This window comes from Rhinolophus sinicus, linkage group LG11 (genome assembly GCF_036562045.2).
Source record: "Rhinolophus sinicus isolate RSC01 linkage group LG11, ASM3656204v1, whole genome shotgun sequence".
Lineage (NCBI taxonomy): Eukaryota > Metazoa > Chordata > Mammalia > Chiroptera > Rhinolophidae > Rhinolophus > Rhinolophus sinicus.
Window position 1 is genome coordinate 63274495 of NC_133760.1, and position 22799 is coordinate 63297293.

General features: G+C 39.1%; 1 protein-coding gene across 2 annotated transcripts in view; it reads right to left on the reverse strand.

Moving 5' to 3' along the window:
• LRGUK (leucine rich repeats and guanylate kinase domain containing) overlaps nt 1–22799 on the reverse strand; it is a 97649-nt gene that overhangs the window by 52084 nt on the left and 22766 nt on the right. For both annotated transcript variants that reach the window (XM_019750963.2, XM_074315353.1), the window contains exons 6-11: nt 19327–19451; nt 14960–15103; nt 9851–9931; nt 8103–8189; nt 6655–6761; nt 1634–1753 (exon numbers count right to left, since the gene is read on the reverse strand). In XM_019750963.2, coding sequence (XP_019606522.2) covers nt 1634–1753; nt 6655–6761; nt 8103–8189; nt 9851–9931; nt 14960–15103; nt 19327–19451 — 664 coding nt within the window. The remainder of the gene's footprint in view (nt 1–1633; nt 1754–6654; nt 6762–8102; nt 8190–9850; nt 9932–14959; nt 15104–19326; nt 19452–22799) is intronic.

Sequence of the window (22799 nt, forward strand, 5' to 3'; positions counted from 1 at the left end):
TGTTAGTTGGTAGTGGGCAGTTCGGAGTGGCTTTCAACTTGCCACTAATTCCATCAGTAACAGTAACAGTAGAGAAGCATGAAGAAGACATCGGGATTTTTTGTTTCGCCATCTTCTGCCTCCACACAAGTTGCACATGACACTCCTATATAAGGTCTGATTTCCCCACTAGATCACAAACTTCATTAATGCAAAGATCTTACCAATCTGTTCCTACTGTATCTTCAGGGCCTAACACATAGGAGGCACTCAAAAAAAATATTTATTGAAGAATGGAGGAACAAATGAATGAATCCTTCCATCTATCTCTCCAGATATCCATCAGTGAAGTTTGGGGAAAATCACCTATGCTTTTCATCACAGTAATTTCCCATTCAGTATTGCAGACAATGTTATTAATTCATTCATCGACTCACTCGCTCAGTCATTCACTTAATAGATATTTATCACGCATGTAGAAAGTGCCTGACCATCTGCTGAGCACTGAGAACTGAATGGTGAGCAAAGCTGACACTGTCCCTACCCCCACTTTGGCTTGCTACAAGGTGCCAGGTTTACATATTAGCACAACCGTCAGGATACACCCTTTTGCCCGAGTTTGACCTTCCACTCCTTGTGTTCCACTTATCTTGCAAAACAGGTTCAGTACCACTAGATGAGCATAATGGCATTCTATACTTTTTTATCCTAATGTTAAGTTTTAATTTATTTTTGTTACTCCAGGGTGCTTAAAATATATTAATGAATAAATTATTCTGTAGTATTTGTATCCTAGGGTTGTTCAAATGAGGGGTGTAATTTTAGATATCTAAATAAATGGACCTGCTTAAAAGAGTATTTACATTGTTTGAACACATGTCGCTTAAGGGAAGAAACGTTCCTGTATTAGCATCAGAAAATAATTTGCATTTATTTTTCTTGCTGTCCTATACATCTTTGCAGTCACAGCCTCAGCTCACTGACAAACTCCACTAACCTAAAAGTAATTTCATTGCTATACAGAAAAAAGTAAAAGAGGAAACCAGTTTAAAAGACCACAGTGAGCATTCTGAATCCAATGTAAAGAAATGTCTTCAAAAACCTTTTGAAGGTTTCTTATGGATAGCTCTAGTGTTTTGGGTATTTTAACTGGGTCATTAGGGAATCACGCAGCACGATATTTGCTCCAGAAAACTGAGTGTATTGAATGCTAACCTGAGGGGAAGGAAAGGAAAGACTGTTGCTGCCCCTTCTCTCTCCTTCCTCCTGAGATATGCCTCCAACGAGGAAGACCAGTGTGGAGACAAAAAAGCTGAAGTGCTGTCAGCGTGAGTTCCAGGAGAGGCTGTGTTACCAGTGCATGGATCTGCCCATCACACATCACAGCACTGGCCTTCTTACTGTCACATCACGTTCTTAATTAAAAACACATGTATCTCCAAACCTTGAAGAGTGACTTTGGCTGTCGCTGAATTAAAGTTAAACATTTGGAGGATTAAAGCGAAAAAAAAAAATACGGTGTCGATCGCAGTGCAATAAATGGTAAAGAAGCTGACAAGCCTTCTAGGCACATTTTTGAATTTGCTTAAAATTAATAGCTGAAATTAGTCATATCCAACCGTCTACAGTCTTACCAGCCAATAAACAGACTTACCCATATCTGAAGTAAGTGCTAAACTGCCTGCAGAGGCGGTGGGCGAGTTCCCGTTTTCCACAAGCTTGAGGACCAGCTAACACCAACATGGGATAAGGGGCATCCAGACTAGGAAGAGTGCTGTAACACAGGGCAGAGTCAGTGAGAGGCCTGTTTTCATCACGTACGCAGCGTGCCAACCACATCCAGCATGGAGAGTGTCTGTGCCACTAACACAATTAATCCAGTAGTCCAGCACTTGCTATACTTGTACTGTGTTTCCCCGAATAAGACTTGGCCAGACCATCAGCTCTAATGCGTCTTTTGCAGCAAAAATTAATATAAGACCCTGTAGTATAGTATAGTATAGTATAGTATAGTATAGTATAGTATAGTATAGTATAGTATAGTATAGTATATAAGACCGGGTATTATATTATCGTAAAATAAGACCAGGTCTTATATTAACTTTTGCTCCAAAAGATGCATTAGAGCTGATGGTCCAGCTAGGTCTTATTTTCGGGGAAACACGGTATATAGACAGTGTACAGAAGGCAGGTCTTACTTTCCAGAAGCAGGGGGATTACCACACGACACCAAAAATAATATTCAAAGCACAGATAACATGTAAACTCCAAATATATGGAAATTCACTTTAATGTTTTCAAACAGAACCGTATGGTAAGATATAATGAATTCTTGGTTGCTAAAGTACTCCCTCAAGAACTTCAGAAGGAAAGAAGTAAGGCTGCCCTCTGAGAGTTTAACTTTAACATGCATACCTGTTGAATTACAACACCGATATGCAAAGCAAACAGCCGTAAGTAAAATTTACCTGAGCGACTATGTGCCAGGCACTGCTCTAGGAGTCTTACATGCGTTGCCTCATTTATTATCACAGGAAGCTAATGGAGATGTTGCTATCGTTATCCCCATTTAACACATGAAGACTGAAGTACAGAGAGGTTAATTCACTTGCTCAAAGTAACAGCTCATAAATAAGAGCTAATACAGGAAGCTAGGCGTAGCTTTCAGTCCTGAAAGGCTGGACTAAAGAATGAGCTTATTATTAAAATCTCCTGCCACATGTTGAGCCGCAGTGTTGGAGTCCACTCATGACACAGATTATAGAATACAATATAATATTTAAAAAGAATACATGGCTGAGTTGCGGTTCGATAGAGAATTGGGGTGGTGGCAGCATAATTTTCCAGTCTCTCTGAATACCCACAGGAAAACAGAAAAACATAAGAGCAAAGGCCCATGGAAAGGGTGTGTAATGAACCAGATGAAAGGGGAACTCCACGAGCCACAAAACCATAAGATCTTCGGAGTGCTGGAATCTGTGCAGTAGGAACCGATGGGGTAGCATCTGATAGACCTGAGATCAAGGGAATCCCCCAAACAGCCAGTGGTGCCCCCTGGAAAGCAGGCAGGCTGAAACTGCACACCTACGAAAACTTGCACGTGAACGGTCACAGCGGCTGTCGCTGTAATAGCCAAAAACTGGAATCAGCCCACAGTTAGTTTCATCAGCCACATGAAACTAACTGTGGTGCATCCAAACCAACGACTACTACTCAGCAATATAAAGGAATGAACTAGTGATGCACCCAACAATTTGGATGGATTGCCAGGGAATAAGGCAAACAAACAAACGAACAAAAGTGCCAATCCCAAAGGTATATACTATTCGATTCCATTTATATAATCTTCTTGAAATTAAAAAACCATACAGATAGGGAGCAGATTATTGGTTGTCAGAGGTTAGGGAAGATGAGAAGGAGGGAGCTGACTGTGGCTATAACAGAGGCACAGGCATCCTTGTGATAACACTCTTCTGTATCGTGACTGTGGTGCTGCGCATATGCATCTACACATGTGATAGAATCACATAGAACTAAATGCACACATGAGTATGTGCGAAACTGGGGAGGTCTGATAAGGTTGGTGGATTGCATCGATGGCCACTTTCCTGCTTTTGATACTCTGCTGTCACTGTGCAAGGTACTACCATTAGGAGGGGAACCGGGAAAGATATACAGAATTTCTCTGCATTATTTCTCCCAAATGCATGTGAATCTAAAAGTATCTCAAAATAATTTCTTAATGATTAAAGAGAAGAAAAATTTGAGAGAAAGTGACAAACATTGAAGACAGGCAAAGGAGATCTTCTTCAGGAAGACCACCAAAGCAAAGACTGTAATTTAAGAAAACTTTCCTGAAACAAAAAAAATGAAACTACACGTTGTGAAAGAGCACACAACAGGCCTCAGAATATTAGCCCAGAATGACTAAAATCAAGACACAGTCGAGTAAAATTACTAGACTTTAAAGAAAATGAAAAGAAAAATGGTCAACTAGAAGAAGAGAACGCGTGATTTACGAGTATAAGGGAAAGAAAATAAAAAAATCAAATTGCCATCAGATTTTTGACAACAATGTTTTGCACCAAAAGAAAATGGACTAACTTCTTTAATACATTCAAGGAAAAAACTGTAAGCAGTGGATTTTATATTTTATAGCAAAAATGACTGTCGAAAGGGCAGAGAATATTATCAACATGCAAGTGTTCAGGGGATACTGATCCAACAGAACTTGCTAAGGAATCTACTAGAGAACAAGCTTCATACAACCACAATGACTCAAGAGACATCAATACAAGGTCTGGAAGTGAGCAATAAATATGCAGGTATCCACAGAACCAAGGCTAAGTGACAGCTAAGGAGAACATGTAGTATGTGATGGATATATGCTCTGACAATACAAATATAGTGCACTATTTTTAAAACGGGGTGATCGACACTTATATAAAATATATACAATGGGAAAATTCATAGAGACAGAAAGTAGATTAGAAGTTACCAGGGAGTGGGAGTAGCAGGGAATGGCGAGGTAACGTAAAGAGTTTCTGTTTGGTGTTATGAGAAAGTTTTGGAAGTAGATGGTGGTGATCATTGCATGACATTGTGAATACAATTAATGCCACTGAACCGTACACTTTAACATGGTTAGAATGGCAAATTTTACGTTATATATATTTTATTATAATAAGAAAATGGGGAGTGGTAATGGGAAGAGCATAGGCAAAATATGCTTTCGATGTTTTCAGTAAACATATTGGTAGTGATATTAGTTTTGGTATGCTGATACTGTTGTGCCATGTGGGATTTTTTAAAAAAAAAGAGTAATTATGAGATATCTTAATTCCATCCTCTGCGTCCTTGGTGTGGGAGAAAGGAGATACGATGTCAGAGAGAGAAGGTTATGTAAAGGCTCAACTGTAGTCTTGAAATTGAATTGTAGGTATAAATATAAATTTAGGAGGTATTTTAGATTGATACAGATAGAAATATCTAGATATGGATTAGATAGATACAAACAGGTTGGATAGATACAGGTAGATAGGTACAAATATTAATAGATAGGATAGAAGAAAAGAAGGGAGGGAGGGAGAGAGGGAGACACGCAGGGAGGGAGGGAGGAAGGAAATAAATGCATTCCTACTTTTGTCCACTAAAAGGTCTAGAAATAATGACCAACCCAATAGCAATGATTATCTCCAACACCCACACTGTGATTGGGAAACACCACTTCTCACTAAAACAAACCAGGGTTTCTTGGAGAAATGGCTGATTTCAGAATTGGGACAGGATTTGTACAAGATGAGCCTGGGGAGCCTTGTCACACTAGAGAGCAAGAAGCTATCAGTGATCACCAGACCAGAGTCAAGTTTCTGCTGTGTCATTTTAATATTGTACCCTCACCTCGATCGTGGCAGGAGAGGGGACCATCATTCCCCCAAAAATGCAGCATCAAAATCCCAAGGTTAAAAGTCAGGGTTCCTCTTTTGGGGGTGTCCGAGAGCTTTGCACTGACCCAGAGCAGGCAGGGCAATGACAGGCCTTGCTCCTGCCGTGGGGAGTCTCTCCCAGTGGGAACCGCTCTATCTGGGGGCATTCGGGCTGCTTGGCCATTGGCTCGTATCTACTCGAAAGCCAGGAATGACCACAAGATACTGTGTTTATCAGACACTGCTGTAAATTTCTTTGATATATATTTTTACATAAATGTACCCTAAAGCATGAAACACCAGGCAAGCTTCATAAACTAGCAAAGAAATACAGTGAGGACATAAATGCCCTTTTTTAAAAAAACCAAATATGCTTTTCCAGATGTATGCAAATAAATGATAAATCATTTCACCTAGAGGGCTGCCATAAATATATAAAACTGCCAATGTCTACATTATTATATCACACATAAAAAAACATGTCCTCGATGCAAAGTAAACCATTGTACTCTCTGTGGGAAACCGACCATGTGAAACACAGGAGCGAACATGAAGAGGAGAAGCCATTTATAACCAGGACCTCTTACACGTCTTTTTCAAATGCCTTTGGGTACGCATAGAATTTCTGCATTATACTTATAGTAGAAATGGCCATCTGTTCCGACAGATTGTTTAAAACGAGAAGGAGAAGCCGTGGTAAATCTGTCTTTGAACTTAGAGGTGAGAGACTCTTCATGTGTTCAACCAAACTGAGCGACTACTCCCTGCAGAGTTGATGGCAACTCAATGCAATCAGTAGACAGACTCTTTCAGGTCTCCCTCGGGCTGGCTGGGCTTCCTTCCAGGGACTCTCTAATAATCTGCATTGATGGGCTATGCTCCGGCAGGGGTAGCGAGCATTCACTCACAGCAAAGGAAACATTTACAACTGTCTGTGGTTCTGTCCTATGGTACATTGATTGGCAAACTTTTTTTCAGTATTATTTCACTGCCCAGTGGCAAGGGCTAGCCACCACTCAGGGGCCAGATGAAAGAGGGAGGATGAATCCACTCATCACTACACTTGGGAAAACACCCAGAGAGCCCCTATTCAAGCCTGTGATGATGAGACGCAGCAACTGAGACAACACAGCCTAGCAAATAAAGACCTGGTCCCCTTCCCTCAGAGGAGGTGAGAAAGGAATGGGTCACAAAACAGAGGGCGAGGGGAAATGAGGAGGTGGTCCTGTGCCAACCCCCTAGAGAATACCTGTCAAAGATCCTCTGTGGTTGCAAGAGGCTGTTGACGACATGAGTCATGTGATCTTGGGCTGCGACCACTTCCGGGGGAGGGTTGTATCTATTCACTGCGGCAACCTTTTCCAGAATTAGAAATGCAACAAGGAAAGAGATTTCACTTCTATAAAGATGACAAGGCTTAGATTTTCTTTAACGAAACGCTCTAGACATGCAACCCGGTAGAGAAAATAATTTAAAGCATGCTCATGAACCTTTGTGTTCTGTCTTCCTGCCTGTCCTAAAAACTACGTGATGATAATTATTTTAAAATTGAGTGGGAGTCCATTGGTCCCCTCCCTCTTTATGCTTCCTGGTTTGGGAGGGAAAAAGCAAAAACAATAACACAAAACCTCCAAAGTCCATGATTACTTCTAATACAGTAAACACTGCAACTTTTAGTATAAGAAGGATCCCAGGTAGGTGACACGGCAGCATTTTCTTCTCATGTCATCTCACCAAGAGCTATTCTGATTACCTCAAATTTTACCCAAACCTCCTCCTTTTTTAATGTTACTTTTTCTGTTCAAAGATACAGGCCTTTTCTTTGTAACGCACATTATTCTACCTACCTGTCTTTGTCATCTCTCTAAGTACATCAGCCTGGTCTACTACACCTTTACTTAATACACAGTTTTAAATTTTATTCCCTTCGCCAAACATTGAAGGGAGAGAGAAATCTATTAAGTGTCTTTGAGTGTGAGAATAATAACAGACTGGCATGTGTAACTATTTTTAACTAAGATTTCAGAAATACATTTATGAAACAGAATATCTGCCTCTCTGCAGATTTAGACCTGATTTCATTCCCATTTCAAACTTGCGGCCAGTGTAACAAATCCCTCATTTGTGGAGATGTCAGCTGTCACCAGTCACCAAAGCAAGACAAAGCAGCTAGCTGGCAAAGCTATGGTGGAGGGGAGGCAGGTGATGCTAGCATTCGGGGTCTGGCTACTCTGGAACTGCGTGTCCAGAAGAATCATTATCTTAAAGCACAGAATTAAGGATAGAGAAGATCAGTGTACTGATACATTGGAGTAGTACCATGTGAGTATATGGCAGAACGACAGACATTACAATGCATTTCATTGTTAAATGAATTTTTCGAGTGACACAGGAAGAACCACATCCCCTCCAAATATGACAGTTATCTAAATGAACAGTGTGCCGCAACGCTGCTGCTGTTTCCCTCTGCCCCTCTTCTCACTGCACCCAGCAGGGCTTCCGCTGCATTTGGGCTGATGCTCCACTCTGCAGGGGGTTACCCAGATCCTGGGACAAGGAAACCCTCCCTAAATAATTAATTCACATGTTGTAAATTAATGATGTGGATCATTTATTGAGTATATTGGCCCTGCAGCAGGCAGCGTAAGATTTTCAGCTTATTAACTCGTAAACATATGATGTGATATGATTACATACCTTTTCTTCCACTTTAATCTTCTTCTGATCTAATTCTGTTAATTGCGGTAGCATAAAAATCACGAACAACCAATATTCAGATTTTTCCTATTCAAAATATCAAGAGGATTATTCAATTGCCTTCCTTTCCCCAAATTAATAGGCATGGGCATCCGACTGCCATGGCACAGGTCTGTCACCTACCACCTAACCGGTCACTCACACCTCCACCCCTCCCCCACTCCCGACAGGTCTCTAGGTTTTCATGTTTACCATCCCCATTATATTAATAACTCAAAAGCATACTGTGACTTGTAACTGATAAAGTTCTTCAAATGTGGGATCTTGCTAATCTCGCTTTGAGATAAGTAGGACAGATAAGATGATTTTCCTGTCTAAACAGAAAAACAGCTAAGCCTCAGTGAGGTAAAGCATTTCATCTAAGGTTGGATGGCCAGTGACTCAAACCCTACCTTCTAATTCCCAAGTTTCATTACTGCAATCAGTGACACATGATTTATATTATTGCTTTATTATTACTCATCATGACTTTGTATTCTTTTGTATTAATTTGGATAATTTATTACACATTTGTTTTACAATAACAAAGTGGTATTCATTCATGGAATAAATTCCTTGTTACTCCCTACCATGTGCTGTGTTAGAATTATCTATCTGCCTTTTAAAAACATAATGAAAGGTGTTTTTTTTTGTACTAGAAGTTACATCTCTTTGAAGGGAAAGATATCAGTGGACGATACTTTTTTTATAGATGAGCATATACATGAAATGAATATACAGAGGTATCTTTTTTTGTGTAAATGGGAGGGGGAGTTTGTGTATATAAATGAGCTAACATGTGAAGGGGTTTGTGCTGGTCACTGATGCAGACGCACAAACACTCTTCCTGCATCTGAAACTAGGGGGTGATGGCCACCGTAAGCCCTGCTGCTTTCTTTCCCAGAGATGTTTTTAAATTGTCTGCCACCATCCCCATACCAAGGATTGTTTTTAGGTGTAAATCTTATGTTTCACTTTTTATTTTATTATTATTTTGCCCGCTGGACTCGTTCATCAAGATACACACAAAAAGAAAGGTACTCGGAGATACAAATTCAAGAGACTATAGAAAGGTAAGTGAAGAGTGTAGGTAGAAAAGTGGAATGAAAGAAAAGTAGGTAGAAAAGACAAATGGACAAAGAAGGAGGGACAACAGCCAGGAGAAAGGATCTATCAATGGAAACAAAGAGAGGGCCTGAAAAAGTCATGGGTCTTTGAATCCCAGAGGTGAAGAGCCCGTGGGAAATAGTATTTTTTCTATAATCAGTTTACAACACCACTGATTTCACAGCTATCCCCAGACAACTCACTTTAGTATCTAATCTTGGATTTCTTTCCCGTTATAAAACGGGAACCGAACTCTGGCCACATCTCCAGCAGGGTGCCTTCTCTAAGGTAAAAGGACACTGCTCCCCAAGCTCAGTAACTGGGATCTTTATTACCACCTGGATGAGTCACCAATGAGCCCACAGAATAGAAAATTTCAGGCTTTATGTTCATCAACAACGGTGCATAGGGTGCTACCTCGCTTAACCCTTCTACTTGTTCCCTAAGACATAGACAAGGAAGATAAGCACACTGTATTCATGACCCCGATTTCTTTATCAAAAGTACTTCTTGAAGAAGAGTTCCAAGAAAGCCTTCATCCCCCTCCCTCATATAAATGGTCTTTTACCTGGAGTTCTCCGCTGATATAAATGATCTCCTACCTGAACTGGATTTCTTAGAAGATTGAGAACTCGAAGGAGATGTAGATTTTCAAGGTATTCTATTTCACCCAGCTCAGAAATCTGTTTAATCAAAGAAACAAAATTCTATCAATAGACTGCCCAAAGATAATAGACAGCATAATATTTGAGGAGCTACTTTGGAGCCTGTATATTCAACTTATTTTAAATTTGCTCTGTTGAATATCCAGCTTCTTCATGTGAATTCCACAAAGCTACACAGAACCAGGGGCTCATTGCATGTCCCTTCACGAATGTGAACACACACAGGCATGTTTCCTTTTTTCCTTTCTGGCTAGAGATCAGGGAGGTGCTCCTCATCTCAGCCATGTTTATTTTAAGGCAGTAATAAAATGGAACGTCGAATCAGTACAACAAATGCATGCAGTGGCTATCGGTTCTCCACACCCTCCCCCACCCCTTCCAGCCCTCCAGTTCTCCAATCTCTCGCCCTCGCACTGCTTACTGGCCTAGTTATTTGTGATCGATGAAGCCTTCTTATTGCACGCACACCTGTAGCTCTACCATTTTTCAATAAGATTATTATTTCAAGGAAAGACGAAAACAGGATATTGTATGACATTTCTTGATGTGGGTGTTCACCTTAAAAACATTGTCAAAGTTTACATTTATGTTGTATACTCTCTTTGTGTAGGTTATGTTTCACAACTTTTAAAAGTAAGGGGGAAAAAAGGTCCCTTAATTTGACTAAGGCTAGAGCTTAGGTCGCTACATGCCTGAATTTTCCACTAAACCAAAGACAAACACTTTTATTTACATTTCCTGTAATTGACATAATGATAATTTTATTTCAAACACAGATATTGAACTTTTGCAAACAACTAATAATCACTTTTCATTTCAATTTCTCCCCAAGTCATTTCTGCAGGCACTGTCAAAGCACTCCAGCAGCCGTCACTGATAATTCCTGATTGATCAAATCACAAAATGCAGCGAAAATGCAAACTATTCCCAAAGCTCAATCAGGGGAAGAACATATGTGCCACGTTTAAAGGATGCCATTTTCAAAGCTATAATACCAAAGGCAAATTTCAAGATACAATATACAACCTGCACACCTTCATCTGGTTATAGTAACGTTGTGCTATTATGCACAGCTTTTTCCATAAGCTGACTAACTAGGCTGCTCATTGGACTGCCATTTTGATCTTCTACAAGATAAAAGGATCAATTTTTTTATATTGCATTATTCAGGAAAGTGGAAAAGTGAACTTGGTCCACACTGCTCAGTCAGACTTTCAAACAACAGGCTGGTTTCCCTCTAGCATATAGCTCTTGGGCGTGGATCTAATGCCAATGTTAGGAGATGTTTTCCTGCCGTCAACATGTCTCACCAACAAGTCTTGGCCACGTTCACTCACAGACAGTGCTGATGGGAGTGGAAATTTTTTCTAAAGGGCAATCCTATGTCTCATATGTGCATAAGCCATGAACCCGCTATCCCACTTCAAGAAGCTTATACTGAAGAGATCATCAGACAGGCAAGAATTAGATACGACCATGCTCAGTTTAATGTTTTTAGTAAAAGCTAAAAATGCCCTAAATTCCTAAAAACTCCATCATTATGCGATAAAATGAGTCATGGTACCATCCCATAATAGGAACACTGTGCACCCAATTTAGAAGATGGTGACATCTATGGTGAATGAGATGGAAACATCTAGAAACGTCACAAACATGAACTAAGTGACCATGGAATCCATAACATTATATTACCACTAATTTGTCAGCTGGGATCACTGATCTTTCGACAGTCAACTGAGCGGGATCCAGCTTCCTTCCAGTCCTTGCAAAGGTAGGAAGAGGCTGGTAAGGGCAGAGGGCAGCCAATGTAGAGTAGCCTGGCTTCCAGTTCCCACCACGTCTGCTGAATGTGCGACCGGTACATATGTTCTCCCTCTCTTGTACACCTTGCCTCACAGCAGACCCACCCTCATGTCTTCTCCCCTCAAATGCCAAGACCCAAGGCTGTATGTGCCACAGAAAATTATAGAAGGTGTTGGGATGGAGCACCTCAAATAACCTAGAATGAAATAGTGCCAGAAAGGCTATATTCTTAAAGGAACTTCAGCCTTCTGCTGCTAAGAATGTCACACCAGCACAGCGGACCCCAGAGTCCAGTCTGCTCCTCTTCTAGAACCTACTCTGCTTCTGCTGGCCACTCCCCACCCTCCGGAAGCTGTCAACTCCAACTTCGTAGAGAGAGCAGTTTAGTTGACTCCTTTTTTGCCATTTTCTTCTTGGCCATGTTCTCTAAGCCTCACCATCCAGACCTAACAGGGCCTGTGGATGCTTTTCCTTCAGGTAGATAGACAGATTTGTGAAAAAATGACACTGAGGCTCAGAAAAGTAAAACGGCATTGTCTAAGTAACTCCCAGACCAATATCTTACTTCTAGAAGAAAGGAACGAGGTTACAATAGAGTTAACATTTTGGGGATACGTTTTAAGTGTTAGAAACATCAAAGCTAACAAGGACGGTAGCGTAGAAAGTGACAAACGGCCCCCAAATCCCCAGTTGATGACAAACATTTGCAAAGGAACTTAAAAGAGAGATGTTTAAATGATCACGTGAAAATACAGTGATGTTTCAACCGCTAAAACCAAATAAATGATACCGATGAAAGTGCTTCCAATAAAATAACATTCTTGACATTAAATTAATCATTTGAGAAGCAACAGCTATGTTATGTTTCTTTTACAAGAGAAATTTTCCATCCCTGATACACGGCATTCTCCATGGTACTGGAGAAACCTCTGAGGAAATATTTGGATGGCTCAAAGAATATTTCAAAGTACTGTTGTTTGCTCCCCGACCTGCCCACTGGGGAGCCAGGGAATTATGTTATTGTTACAAACCTAATCGTTGCCAAAGACCCCCCCTGGGGACATGTGGCCATTTTTTTTAATGGGGTCTCTTTAATATTTGAAAATTATAAACTCCTTTCTTTACTTAATGATATCCCTTTGTTCCTTAAACTTATTCAAATGTAATTTGAAAAGTCTTTTGAAATGGAAGAGAACAACATAGTAGGCGTGAAGTCTTTCTAGACCAGCAAGCGCTATCCAGTGTGGTCATTAACAGCCACACGTGGCTACATAGCACTTGGAATGTGGGTAAGGTGAATAGAAATGCACTGTCAGTGTTAAAATACACACCAGGTGTCAGAACCTTAGTACGAAGCAACAGAATATAAAATATCTCATCGATATTTTTTTAATGTAGATTACATATTGAAATGGTAATATTTTGGATGTACTGGGCTACATAAAGTATATCATTAAAGTTAATTTCACCAGTTTCTTTTTACTTTATTGCGGCTACTAGAACATTTAAAATTGCCTATGTGGCTCACATTTATACTTCGCAGTGTATTTTTCTCAGAAAGCTCTCTTCTAGAACGTTACGTCATACTCTTTTCTGAAGGGGAGGGCCCCTGGCATCTCATCTACTGTATTATCTATCCTGCGGGGGTTATGACCATTGACACTGGAGGCAAAGGACTCTGTACTTGAAGCCTGGCTCTGCTATTTGCTTGATAAAGAGCTTTGGGCAAGTTGCTTAACCTCTTTATGCCCCAGTTTCTCCATCTGTAAACAGTGATGATAACAGGGTTATAATGAGGATTAGCTGAGATATATGTAAAGTGAGATATAGCACAGTGCCTTGTGCACAAGTATTAAATGAATATCACAATTATTTTATGACTATAACTGTTAGTGTTACCATTACTGCTTTTCCTGAATCCTGAGTTAGGATTTAATGAGTGCTTTCCACCTTTCCAACACTCCTTTATACACATGAGAATCATGTTAATGGCAATTTCATGAAAAGGACAGGAAAACCACATGTAAGAGAGGTTATGCTGACTTGGTAAGACAGATGGCGCAGTGAACAAAAGTTGTCCATTAGAATCAACTTTAGAAGCTGACAAAACAACTTAACATACAAATCAAATGAAAATGAGGACAAACAGTTTCGTCTGCGATTAAATACCCACTTCTTCCCAGACCTAAAGACGGCCGTTCCTTGAATTTGAGAAACCTAACAGATGATAGAAGTTCACTGGAGAGTCATCAGACACAACTGAGAAGCACCATCACAGCTGAACAGAGAAATGTCTCCCCAGCATCACATTTCACCTAATTAGGATCAATGTCTCCTTCAGAGTCAGCCAAACATTTGATTTTCAAGAAGAAATAAGCATTCAAGTTCCTTATGAAATCTTTTCCAAAAATGTGATAAAGTACTCAATATGAAAAACATCACAATATAGATCTTATTGCAGAAGAAGTCACCTATAGGTACCGACTTAATATGCTGTGATTAGGAGTACAAATGCTTTATTAAAAATAAAGGGTAAGTGGGGGTGGTAGACGAGGGTAAAGGGGGTCAAACAAATATATGGTGATGGAAGGAGAACTGACTTTGGGAGGTGAGCACACAATGCAACATACAGATGATGCATTATAGAATTGTATACTTGAAACCTATATAATATTACTAACAATGTCACCCCAATAAATTTAATAAAAAAGGGTAGTTAAGAGTGAAAGCCAATTTATATACTTTGTGAAGGAATATATGTACATATGGAAATTTGAGTAAGTCCAATCCCCAACTCACAGCGATTGGTAACATACACTGTTGTTCCCACTGGGATGTAAGAATTCATTTCCTGTGCGTCTTCTCTGCAATTGGTAGGCATGGGCAATACCAGCCCAAAGTTATTCTCAGGTCTGCAATTTCCCTGCACTGACATTTCAGATATTCCTAATGCTATCTGTCTTCACAAAATTTCATAGGAACATATTTACTTCAGAAAGTCACGTGCACTTGGTTGCAGTTCAAACTTTTAAAACAATGTATTTAGGAATCATCAAATTTTTGAAAACTAAGAATTGTAAGTATTTTAAAAAAAATAGTCCTTCTTCAGCTATTGCTGTAGGAGTATGAGATTTCTAAGCTGGCATTTGATGTGACAGCCCTTGCGAAACCAAGAATGGGTCCTACCTAATATGTCCTCTTAACGTAGACATTGAAACCAAGACATATAAAGTATGACATTACCTCATTGTCCTCTAGGTTGATTTCTTCCAAGAAGTCATGATTCTCCAAGCCTTGGAAGCTACTGATCTGATTATGGGACAGATCGACCATCTGCAGAGCTTTCAGGTCATCCAAACCTGTGATCCTCTCAATCTGGTTATGGCTCTAAAATTGATAACACACACTCAATGTCTCTAGTAGGAAGAAGTAATAACAAGGGTTCATTCTGGACACTGCCCCGAATCTCTTAAAATCAGTAAGCCATTCATGTCTGTCCTGCCCCCCATGTCCATCATTTCCCTCCCTAAACACAAACACCCCAGAAAGAAATCCTCATTTTTCAGCTGGAAGACTCAGAATATTTTCACTATTGTTAAAGCAAGATAAACATTCAAATCAGTAGGATAGACAAAAGTTACGTAGTATAAGCTTTTCATATTCCATAACCTGAAGCCGAATGACAGCATAACTCCATGTTTATCTTTCAAAATAAAATGTAATGCAGTTCTTTCATCAGCATCAAAATGAACCATGTGAATATTATAATTTCCCACATACACTCTGTTTTCAGAAACATTCTAACTATAATCGCTTTGTATCATGAGGGCTATAGTTGTCTGATACACCCCCCCCCCCCCCCAATTATTCATGCTCTCGTGCAGTTCCCTCATCATGCAACGAGCTGGACCTCTGACTTGCCTTAACGCAAAGCATATGGCAGAAATGTGTCAGTTCCAAGTCTAAGAATTAAGAAGGCCTGACAGCTTCTCCTTTTGTGTCTTGGAACCCTGAGCTGCAATATAAGAACTCTAGTTACTCTACTGGAGAGAATTCAGGGGAGGTCACATGGGGAAGGAGAGACTACCTGGAAAGACTCCCTGAGACTAAATAGAGAAGAAAAACCCAGCCATTCCAGCATCCCAGCTGAGCACAGCGGCCACCAATCTGCCAGCACCAGCCAATAAAATTTCTCCATGCCACTACATTTGGGGTGGCTTGTTACGCAACAATAGGTAACCAAATGAAGTTCTTTAATAATTGGCACACAAGCATCTTCTCAGACAATGAGCATAAAACAAAGAAAGTTTCAAGACTCAAATGTTGTCCTCTTTCCCAACCCCTACGTACCCATAACAACAAATTATGGTGATAACAATAATTTGCATTCTCTTGTACATTTTCCAACATATTCATAGTCCCATGGGTTCCTTAACCTTGAGGTATAAGAATACATCACAGCAAATTGAACTTGTCGTTTAAGTTGTGAATCATAATAAAGAGAATTTTGAGGTTTCATTTAATGCTATGTTATGCCCATCTTTAAACTTTTAAAATTTACAATAAGCACTTGAGAACTAAAATATTAAATGGTAGTAGTCTCTTCCATCTGAAATATATTTCCTGGTACATTGCATGGCAAGAACTCATTTTCATCCTATTTTTCATACGATTTTACTTCAATAATGAGCAAGGCTTGCATTCATTAGTATAATTTACGGCTGTTTAAAAGATATTAATAGAATGTTGGTAATCTATAAAGCTGGGTGATAGTACATGGGGGCTCATTAAACCACTTTCTTTATGTTTGAGAAATTCCATAAGAAGAAGGAAAAAATAGTCATAACCCCATTTACCTAAGTTGAGTCAAATTTCATACTATTCAGAGTGCAGAAAAGTTCTAAAAAGTGTAATAGAAAAGAAAAAATGACACTGAACTTAACATAATATCCACATTAATTTAACTTATTGAAATAAGACCTCGATACCCTATTTAAAATGTGCCCACACATCAAATTTATACACAATATACTTCTTCCCAAAGAACTTTGAAGTGTTGAAGTTGTGGAAGATAGTCTGTAATAATTCTTTCCAGTGTCTCTGATGGCTTTCAAGGTGGTAGATGCATAAGAGTAGAGTGAGGCATAGAAAAGTTAAATTAGATGCCCTGTGCTCATAAAAAAAAAAAGCAGAATCGAGAAATATTCAGAATCACAGACTTTGAGTTGAAAGTCATCTAGTCCAACCCTTTATCCAGTTCTGAGAAACTGATATATCGCCCCTCAAAGCAGACATCAGTTTCTCCATGAACAGTGTTCTTTCTTGTTTTGTCATCACTGGTAGGGGAGTCATGACAGACTCCCTTTAGAGAGAAGACACTTTATTAAATAAAGGAAATGAGAAATAGTCTTCATCTCCCAATTTGGGAGGGCAAAAATGACAAATTGTTCTTATCAAGACAAAATAAATTCTAAAATTTGAAATGCATTGTCCTTACTTGCCAAGGGAGGTGGTGGCCACAATAGCCCAAAAGTGAATGACATTTTCCCCTTAATCATAAAAGTTGATAGTAGACAATTAACTATTAGTGTGCACAGTGAATTGTTTTTTTCCCCTCTAAATTGTAAAATGAATTATTTTCAAGACTAAAGCAACTGGTTTTCTGATTCCACAAATTAAAAAAAGAAAACCATGACTCTGGGTGGTGAACACACAATGGGATTTATAGATGATGTAATACAGAATTGTACACCTGAAATCTATGTAATTTTACTAACAATTGTCACCCCAATAAATTTAAAAAATAAATTAAAAACAATTGAAAAAAAAAAAGAAAACCATAAAAAACTATTAAAACAAACGTGTATCACTTTACTTATTATATTTTATTAACATGGAAAAGAAAACCCTTCTAGTCTCAAAAATTTTAAGGACAATGAATGATGGCACATTCTGTATTTTCTAGTTCAGCTCACGTGGTAGGGGAAGGGATTAAGAACAATCCACCTAACCTATTTGTAGAAAAAAAAATAAGTCTTTTATGCTTTTTCTAAAAGCTACTTGATACATGAATCTGTCAACATGGATGATTTATTCAGTTATTGAAACGAACTCTTGGGGTGACAGTGCTGTGTTGTTTTTCTTAATAATGAATTCAATTCTCGTTCCCTTAAGCATAGCCCCATACTCCTTTCCACAGGCCGTGCTCCACTTAAAATTAATAGGGATGCTGACCGAGAAAAAATAGGTAAAGAAAAGGACAAGATTCTAACAAGTTACAAACGGAATAGTACATACTGCCCATAAGCCTCCAAATTATCATCATTTTAAAATGTGGTTTTATCACTTTCAAATGTTAAAATGAAAACTTATAAAATTCAACTTATAAAATTCCAACTTATAAAATTCACTCCAACTTATAAAATTCATTTTCATTTATGCTTTGCTAACATGGCCTTAGTGAGCAGAAAGCAGGAAACCTCAGGGAAATTATGAAACCTTTCCATGCCTCATTTCCATCCCAGTCCTGGAAACCAATCCTTGACCCCCACCGAAGTCACTGCAAGAAATGAAGGGTCTTAAAAAAAAAAGCACTTCCAGCTCCAAGCTGCGAGGGAAAAAATTAACACATAGCGAACCTTCAGCTATCTGTGATTAAATAAGGCAGGAATAGTATATTGTATGTGTTAAAATTCTGCAGACAACCCAAGATGTCACTTCAAACAACAGTGTAGTGCTCTCCTCTGGGACAGTTCACACAGGTGAATAATCAGCTACCAGCCTCCTGGCTTGAAATGCTCCCTGTCCACCTTGTGGCAGATCTAATAAGAACAGCAAAGCCGTGCAAGGTTAAGAAGAGGACAGGAAGAGGAAAGAAGCCTGGGTAATCCACAAACTACATTATCAGCCCTCGAATTGATGAGCGATGCTGTTATTTCAAAAATACTATGTATGTGGGACTATTATGATCCTGCTTTTTTGGTAAATTATCTGCATTTTCCTTGAATCACAGTCACACAGCATGTCACACAGTTTAAGAAGAGTGCTCTCTATGGGAAATAATAAACAAGTTTAAACTCTCTGGTGGTAACTGTTCCTTTATTCTCAGCACTAATTCTGGTTTGCTAGAATTGGAGACGAGCATATATTAATACGAAAGGGCTGCCAAAATGCAGTGCCCAGAGAACATATTATGGTTCATATGAAAGCAAAGGTGTTAATATCAATAAATAGAATGCTAAATATGTGTAAATGTTATTTCACCAATAAGACGTTATAAAATCTATTTTTAAATAATTGTTAAAAGTATACCTTTCCAATTGTAAAAAGTTAATTTAAAAAAAAAGAATTTGGATAACAAATTAGAACTCTCTCTCTCTCTCTTTCACACACACACACACAGACACACACACACAGACACACACACACACACACACACACACACACACACACACACCCCCGATAGGGAAAGGAACAAACAAAACTGAAGACAATAACATTTCGTTAAGGAATTATCTCTCTGTAAAACAGAAGATTCCTAATTATAATTCATACATCTACTAAAATATTAACCAGCACTTCTAAAGAAGAACATTTTTTGGTAGACTTACCAGACAGAGAATTTTGATTGGTAACATGCCTAAGCTGTGAATCGTTGTGATCTTGTTTTTGGCCAAACTAAGGTGAGTCAGATTGCTGCACAGCTCTAATCCACAGATTTCTTTTATCTCGTTGCCTATATACCATGACTATGTTTAAGGAAAATGTTGTTAGAAACATTTTGAAGAAAGAAAGATCAGTGTTAAATAGAATAATAGCATACATAGAGCAGTATAATATGCCCGCTAAATCTTGAAACAGCTTTTCATATCGAGGTTAATATTTGCATCGCTTAAAATTGATTGTTTTAAAGGCATGGTTTTGGAGTGTGGTCAGTTGCATTTGCATTTAGGTGTGACTCATTTAACTGGCAAGAAAAGAAATTTCAGAGAGGATCATAGCTGTCTCCTTGGCAGTGTCCTTTCTCTTGGTTACAGATGCTATTTCCCAGGCTGTTGGAAACTCAGGTGCTTCCCACAGGCAGGACCTCTGAATCCAGGGTCACCCTGGGGAGGTAACATGCAGTGAGCTTTATCCCATCCTCCAATCTGGGGCAACAGCCTGGGAAATGGCATCTGTAGCAAATGAGTGGTCAAGAAAATCCAATACCCTGATAATAGAGAGAAACAGCCCTTTCTTTCTATCTATATTGGCTTCTCTTCTCACTTGAAAAGAAATGAGGCCTAAACTCGCCCTTCATGTCCTCATCCATTTATTGAGTTTCTATTCACTGCTAAAATTTTAACATCTTGCTCCTGTGTTCCATCCTTGTATTCACCTAAGACTCTGATCTCAAAGTCACGCATTCTACTCAGCTTTCTCTGTCCTCATTCTCTTTGGAAGATTTTCAGGATCTGATATCATTTCCCACCAAGGCTCCGTTTTCCCTTCCAAGTAGCCTAAGACATCGTGGTTTTCTCAGCTACTTACAATCTTCAGGAAGTCCAACCCACCAGTCACCAAAACCTGGCATTTTTGCTTTAAAACATCTCTTTAATTATTCCCTTCCTTTCCATTTACTACTCTGCCAACTTGGTTCAGCTTCAGCAACCATGGAGACCTTTAACATCCAGTCCTCAAGTCACTTTCCACACTGCAGTCAGGTTAATATTTCCAAAGTATTAATTGGATATCATGCTTCAGTTGAAAAAAAATCTCCCCAGATAAATTCCAAATCTCTCACTCTGGCATTCAAGGCCCTCGACTTGAAGGAAACCTATTTATCCAATTTCATCCCCATTATAATCCAGTGGGAATTCTCTAATTCTGCCTATCTTCTCTGAACTATCTTCTCAATAGTTCTGGAATGTACCAAGAACTTTCTTACTTGGCAGTGTGTCTTTTTTTTACACTGCTTTCCTTACTCTTTTCTAATCCCTGCACATTCTTCACAATTTCAAATTCTACTTTCTTTTCAAAAGAAAAGAAACATTCTGTAACATTCACATTAAAGCAACATCTTAAGTACTTCTTTTTCACAGATAACCTCATTTTCTCTTTTTTCTTTTTCATCACATAAGTACAAATGATAGATTTGAAGAGCCTACAACATATATAGTTGACAAAGGATTACTATCTAGAATACATAAAGTATGACATGAACTAATAGAAGAAAACAAAGACAACCCAATAGAAAATGCAGGAGGAATGTGTCCAGGATATTCTCAGGAAATGTCCAGAAGGGCAAATCGAAGTGGCTAATAACCACATGAAAAGACACTCTGCTTCACCTGTAGTCAGAGAATACGGATCAAGACAAGATTCCATTCTTTCCCCACCAGCTTAGCAAACACTGAGAGGTTCTAAAGAACAGATACGTTCACGCTACTGGATAAGTAGGTTCATTATGATATAGCCACTTTGGAGGCATTTTGGCAGCATTTATTATAACTGCAAATATATCACAGCAATTCCACTTGTTGGTATCCACTCTAGACAAACCATTTCTTCCTCAAGGCCTTTTCTGGTCAATTTTATACCCACCAGCTATCTCCTTCCATAAATCATAGACTCAACAATTTTTTTAAAAAAAAAGTAATTAAGGAATCGTAAGCATCACCAAAACATATATTTTGCCTCATAATTATTTGTAGTTATTCTAACTGTACTACTTGCTAGTTATGTGACTTCTCTCTGCTCAGATGTTTCATTTGTAAAATGAAGATAACATCAGGTAGCCATGAAGGCCAAAAGTAAGATCATGAATTTAGAAAATGGGGTAGGAAAGCGTTGCATGAGCCGTACAGAACTTAACAGTTATAAGGCATCATTATCATTAGGAAATTACACGCACATGAGGCCGAGGAATCTCATCCTCTACCACTTGGCCAACAGCACAAAATGGAAAATTGAAGATCAGGAATGATTCTGAAAAGATCTCGGCCACAGGAAGAGGTAACTAAGGAAACTAGATGCAATGATGAGAAAATATTGCCTAATGAACCAGAAATTCACAGATCTTTTTCATTAGTCTGAATTTCAGTGGTTGGGCAGAAGCATAGCTCCGCTGTGGTCTATACACATTTTCAAATCTACTTTCATAAAGCTTCCTGCCAGAATAGCTCTACAAATAGATATTTGTGCTCACAACCATGGTGCTTCTTTTTGCTTCCACTTTCTTTGGGCTATTTCATCATTCTGTAACTACACCAAAGACTAGATGTTTGCAGATACCGATGGTAACAAAGGATGTGAAATGCAGGACATAGGAAATTAAACTCTCACACAGCCCTAGATGAAATAAAATATCCTCTGAGCAGGCAATCTTTGGCAAGAAAAACTTCACATGGCCATCTGTCTCAGTTTAGCAGAGGGAGCAATAGTCTGTAAGTCCTTTTTCAGGAGCACTAGTGTCCTGGTAACTCTGCTCCTGATGAAGTGAAGATACACTGAATTATGACAGAGTTTAACGAATGCCTGTGGGTAGCTGAGCCAGGAAGCATTCCCATGGGAAGCAGGCAAGGATCAGAAGACTGGAAAACAGGAATCCTGAAACTATGGAGAGATAATGGAATGAAAAGGAAAGCTTGCTTACTATGTGCACAGTAATTGTCTAAGACATCAGAGGCGAACCACGGTTTCCTGGGACACCCCGCTAACTAGTACGGCAAGTCATGTTCTACAGAATTAGTATCGCGAGGGCCAAAAGGAGGAGGAATACAGATGTGTCACTGCAATCGCAGTCACGGCTTCTGCAGCGTCCACTGTCGTCACTCACACCATCCGGGCTAAGGGCGAAGAACTGAACGAACATCTCTGTTGAAAAAGAGGTTCATTTCAGAAAAAACTGTCTCCTGTTGCCCAACTGTTCACTTTCCTTTACATTTCCAAGAATTTCAGGCAGAAAAGTATTCTTTACTCAAAGTAAAGAGTACTTTTCTTATTGAGTAAAGAGTACTTTTTATAGTGGCACAGCTTTCTGCCCCTAATGAGTCCCACAGTCACGTCCTATGTGACCGCCAGCAATGGTAATGGTCCATATGGG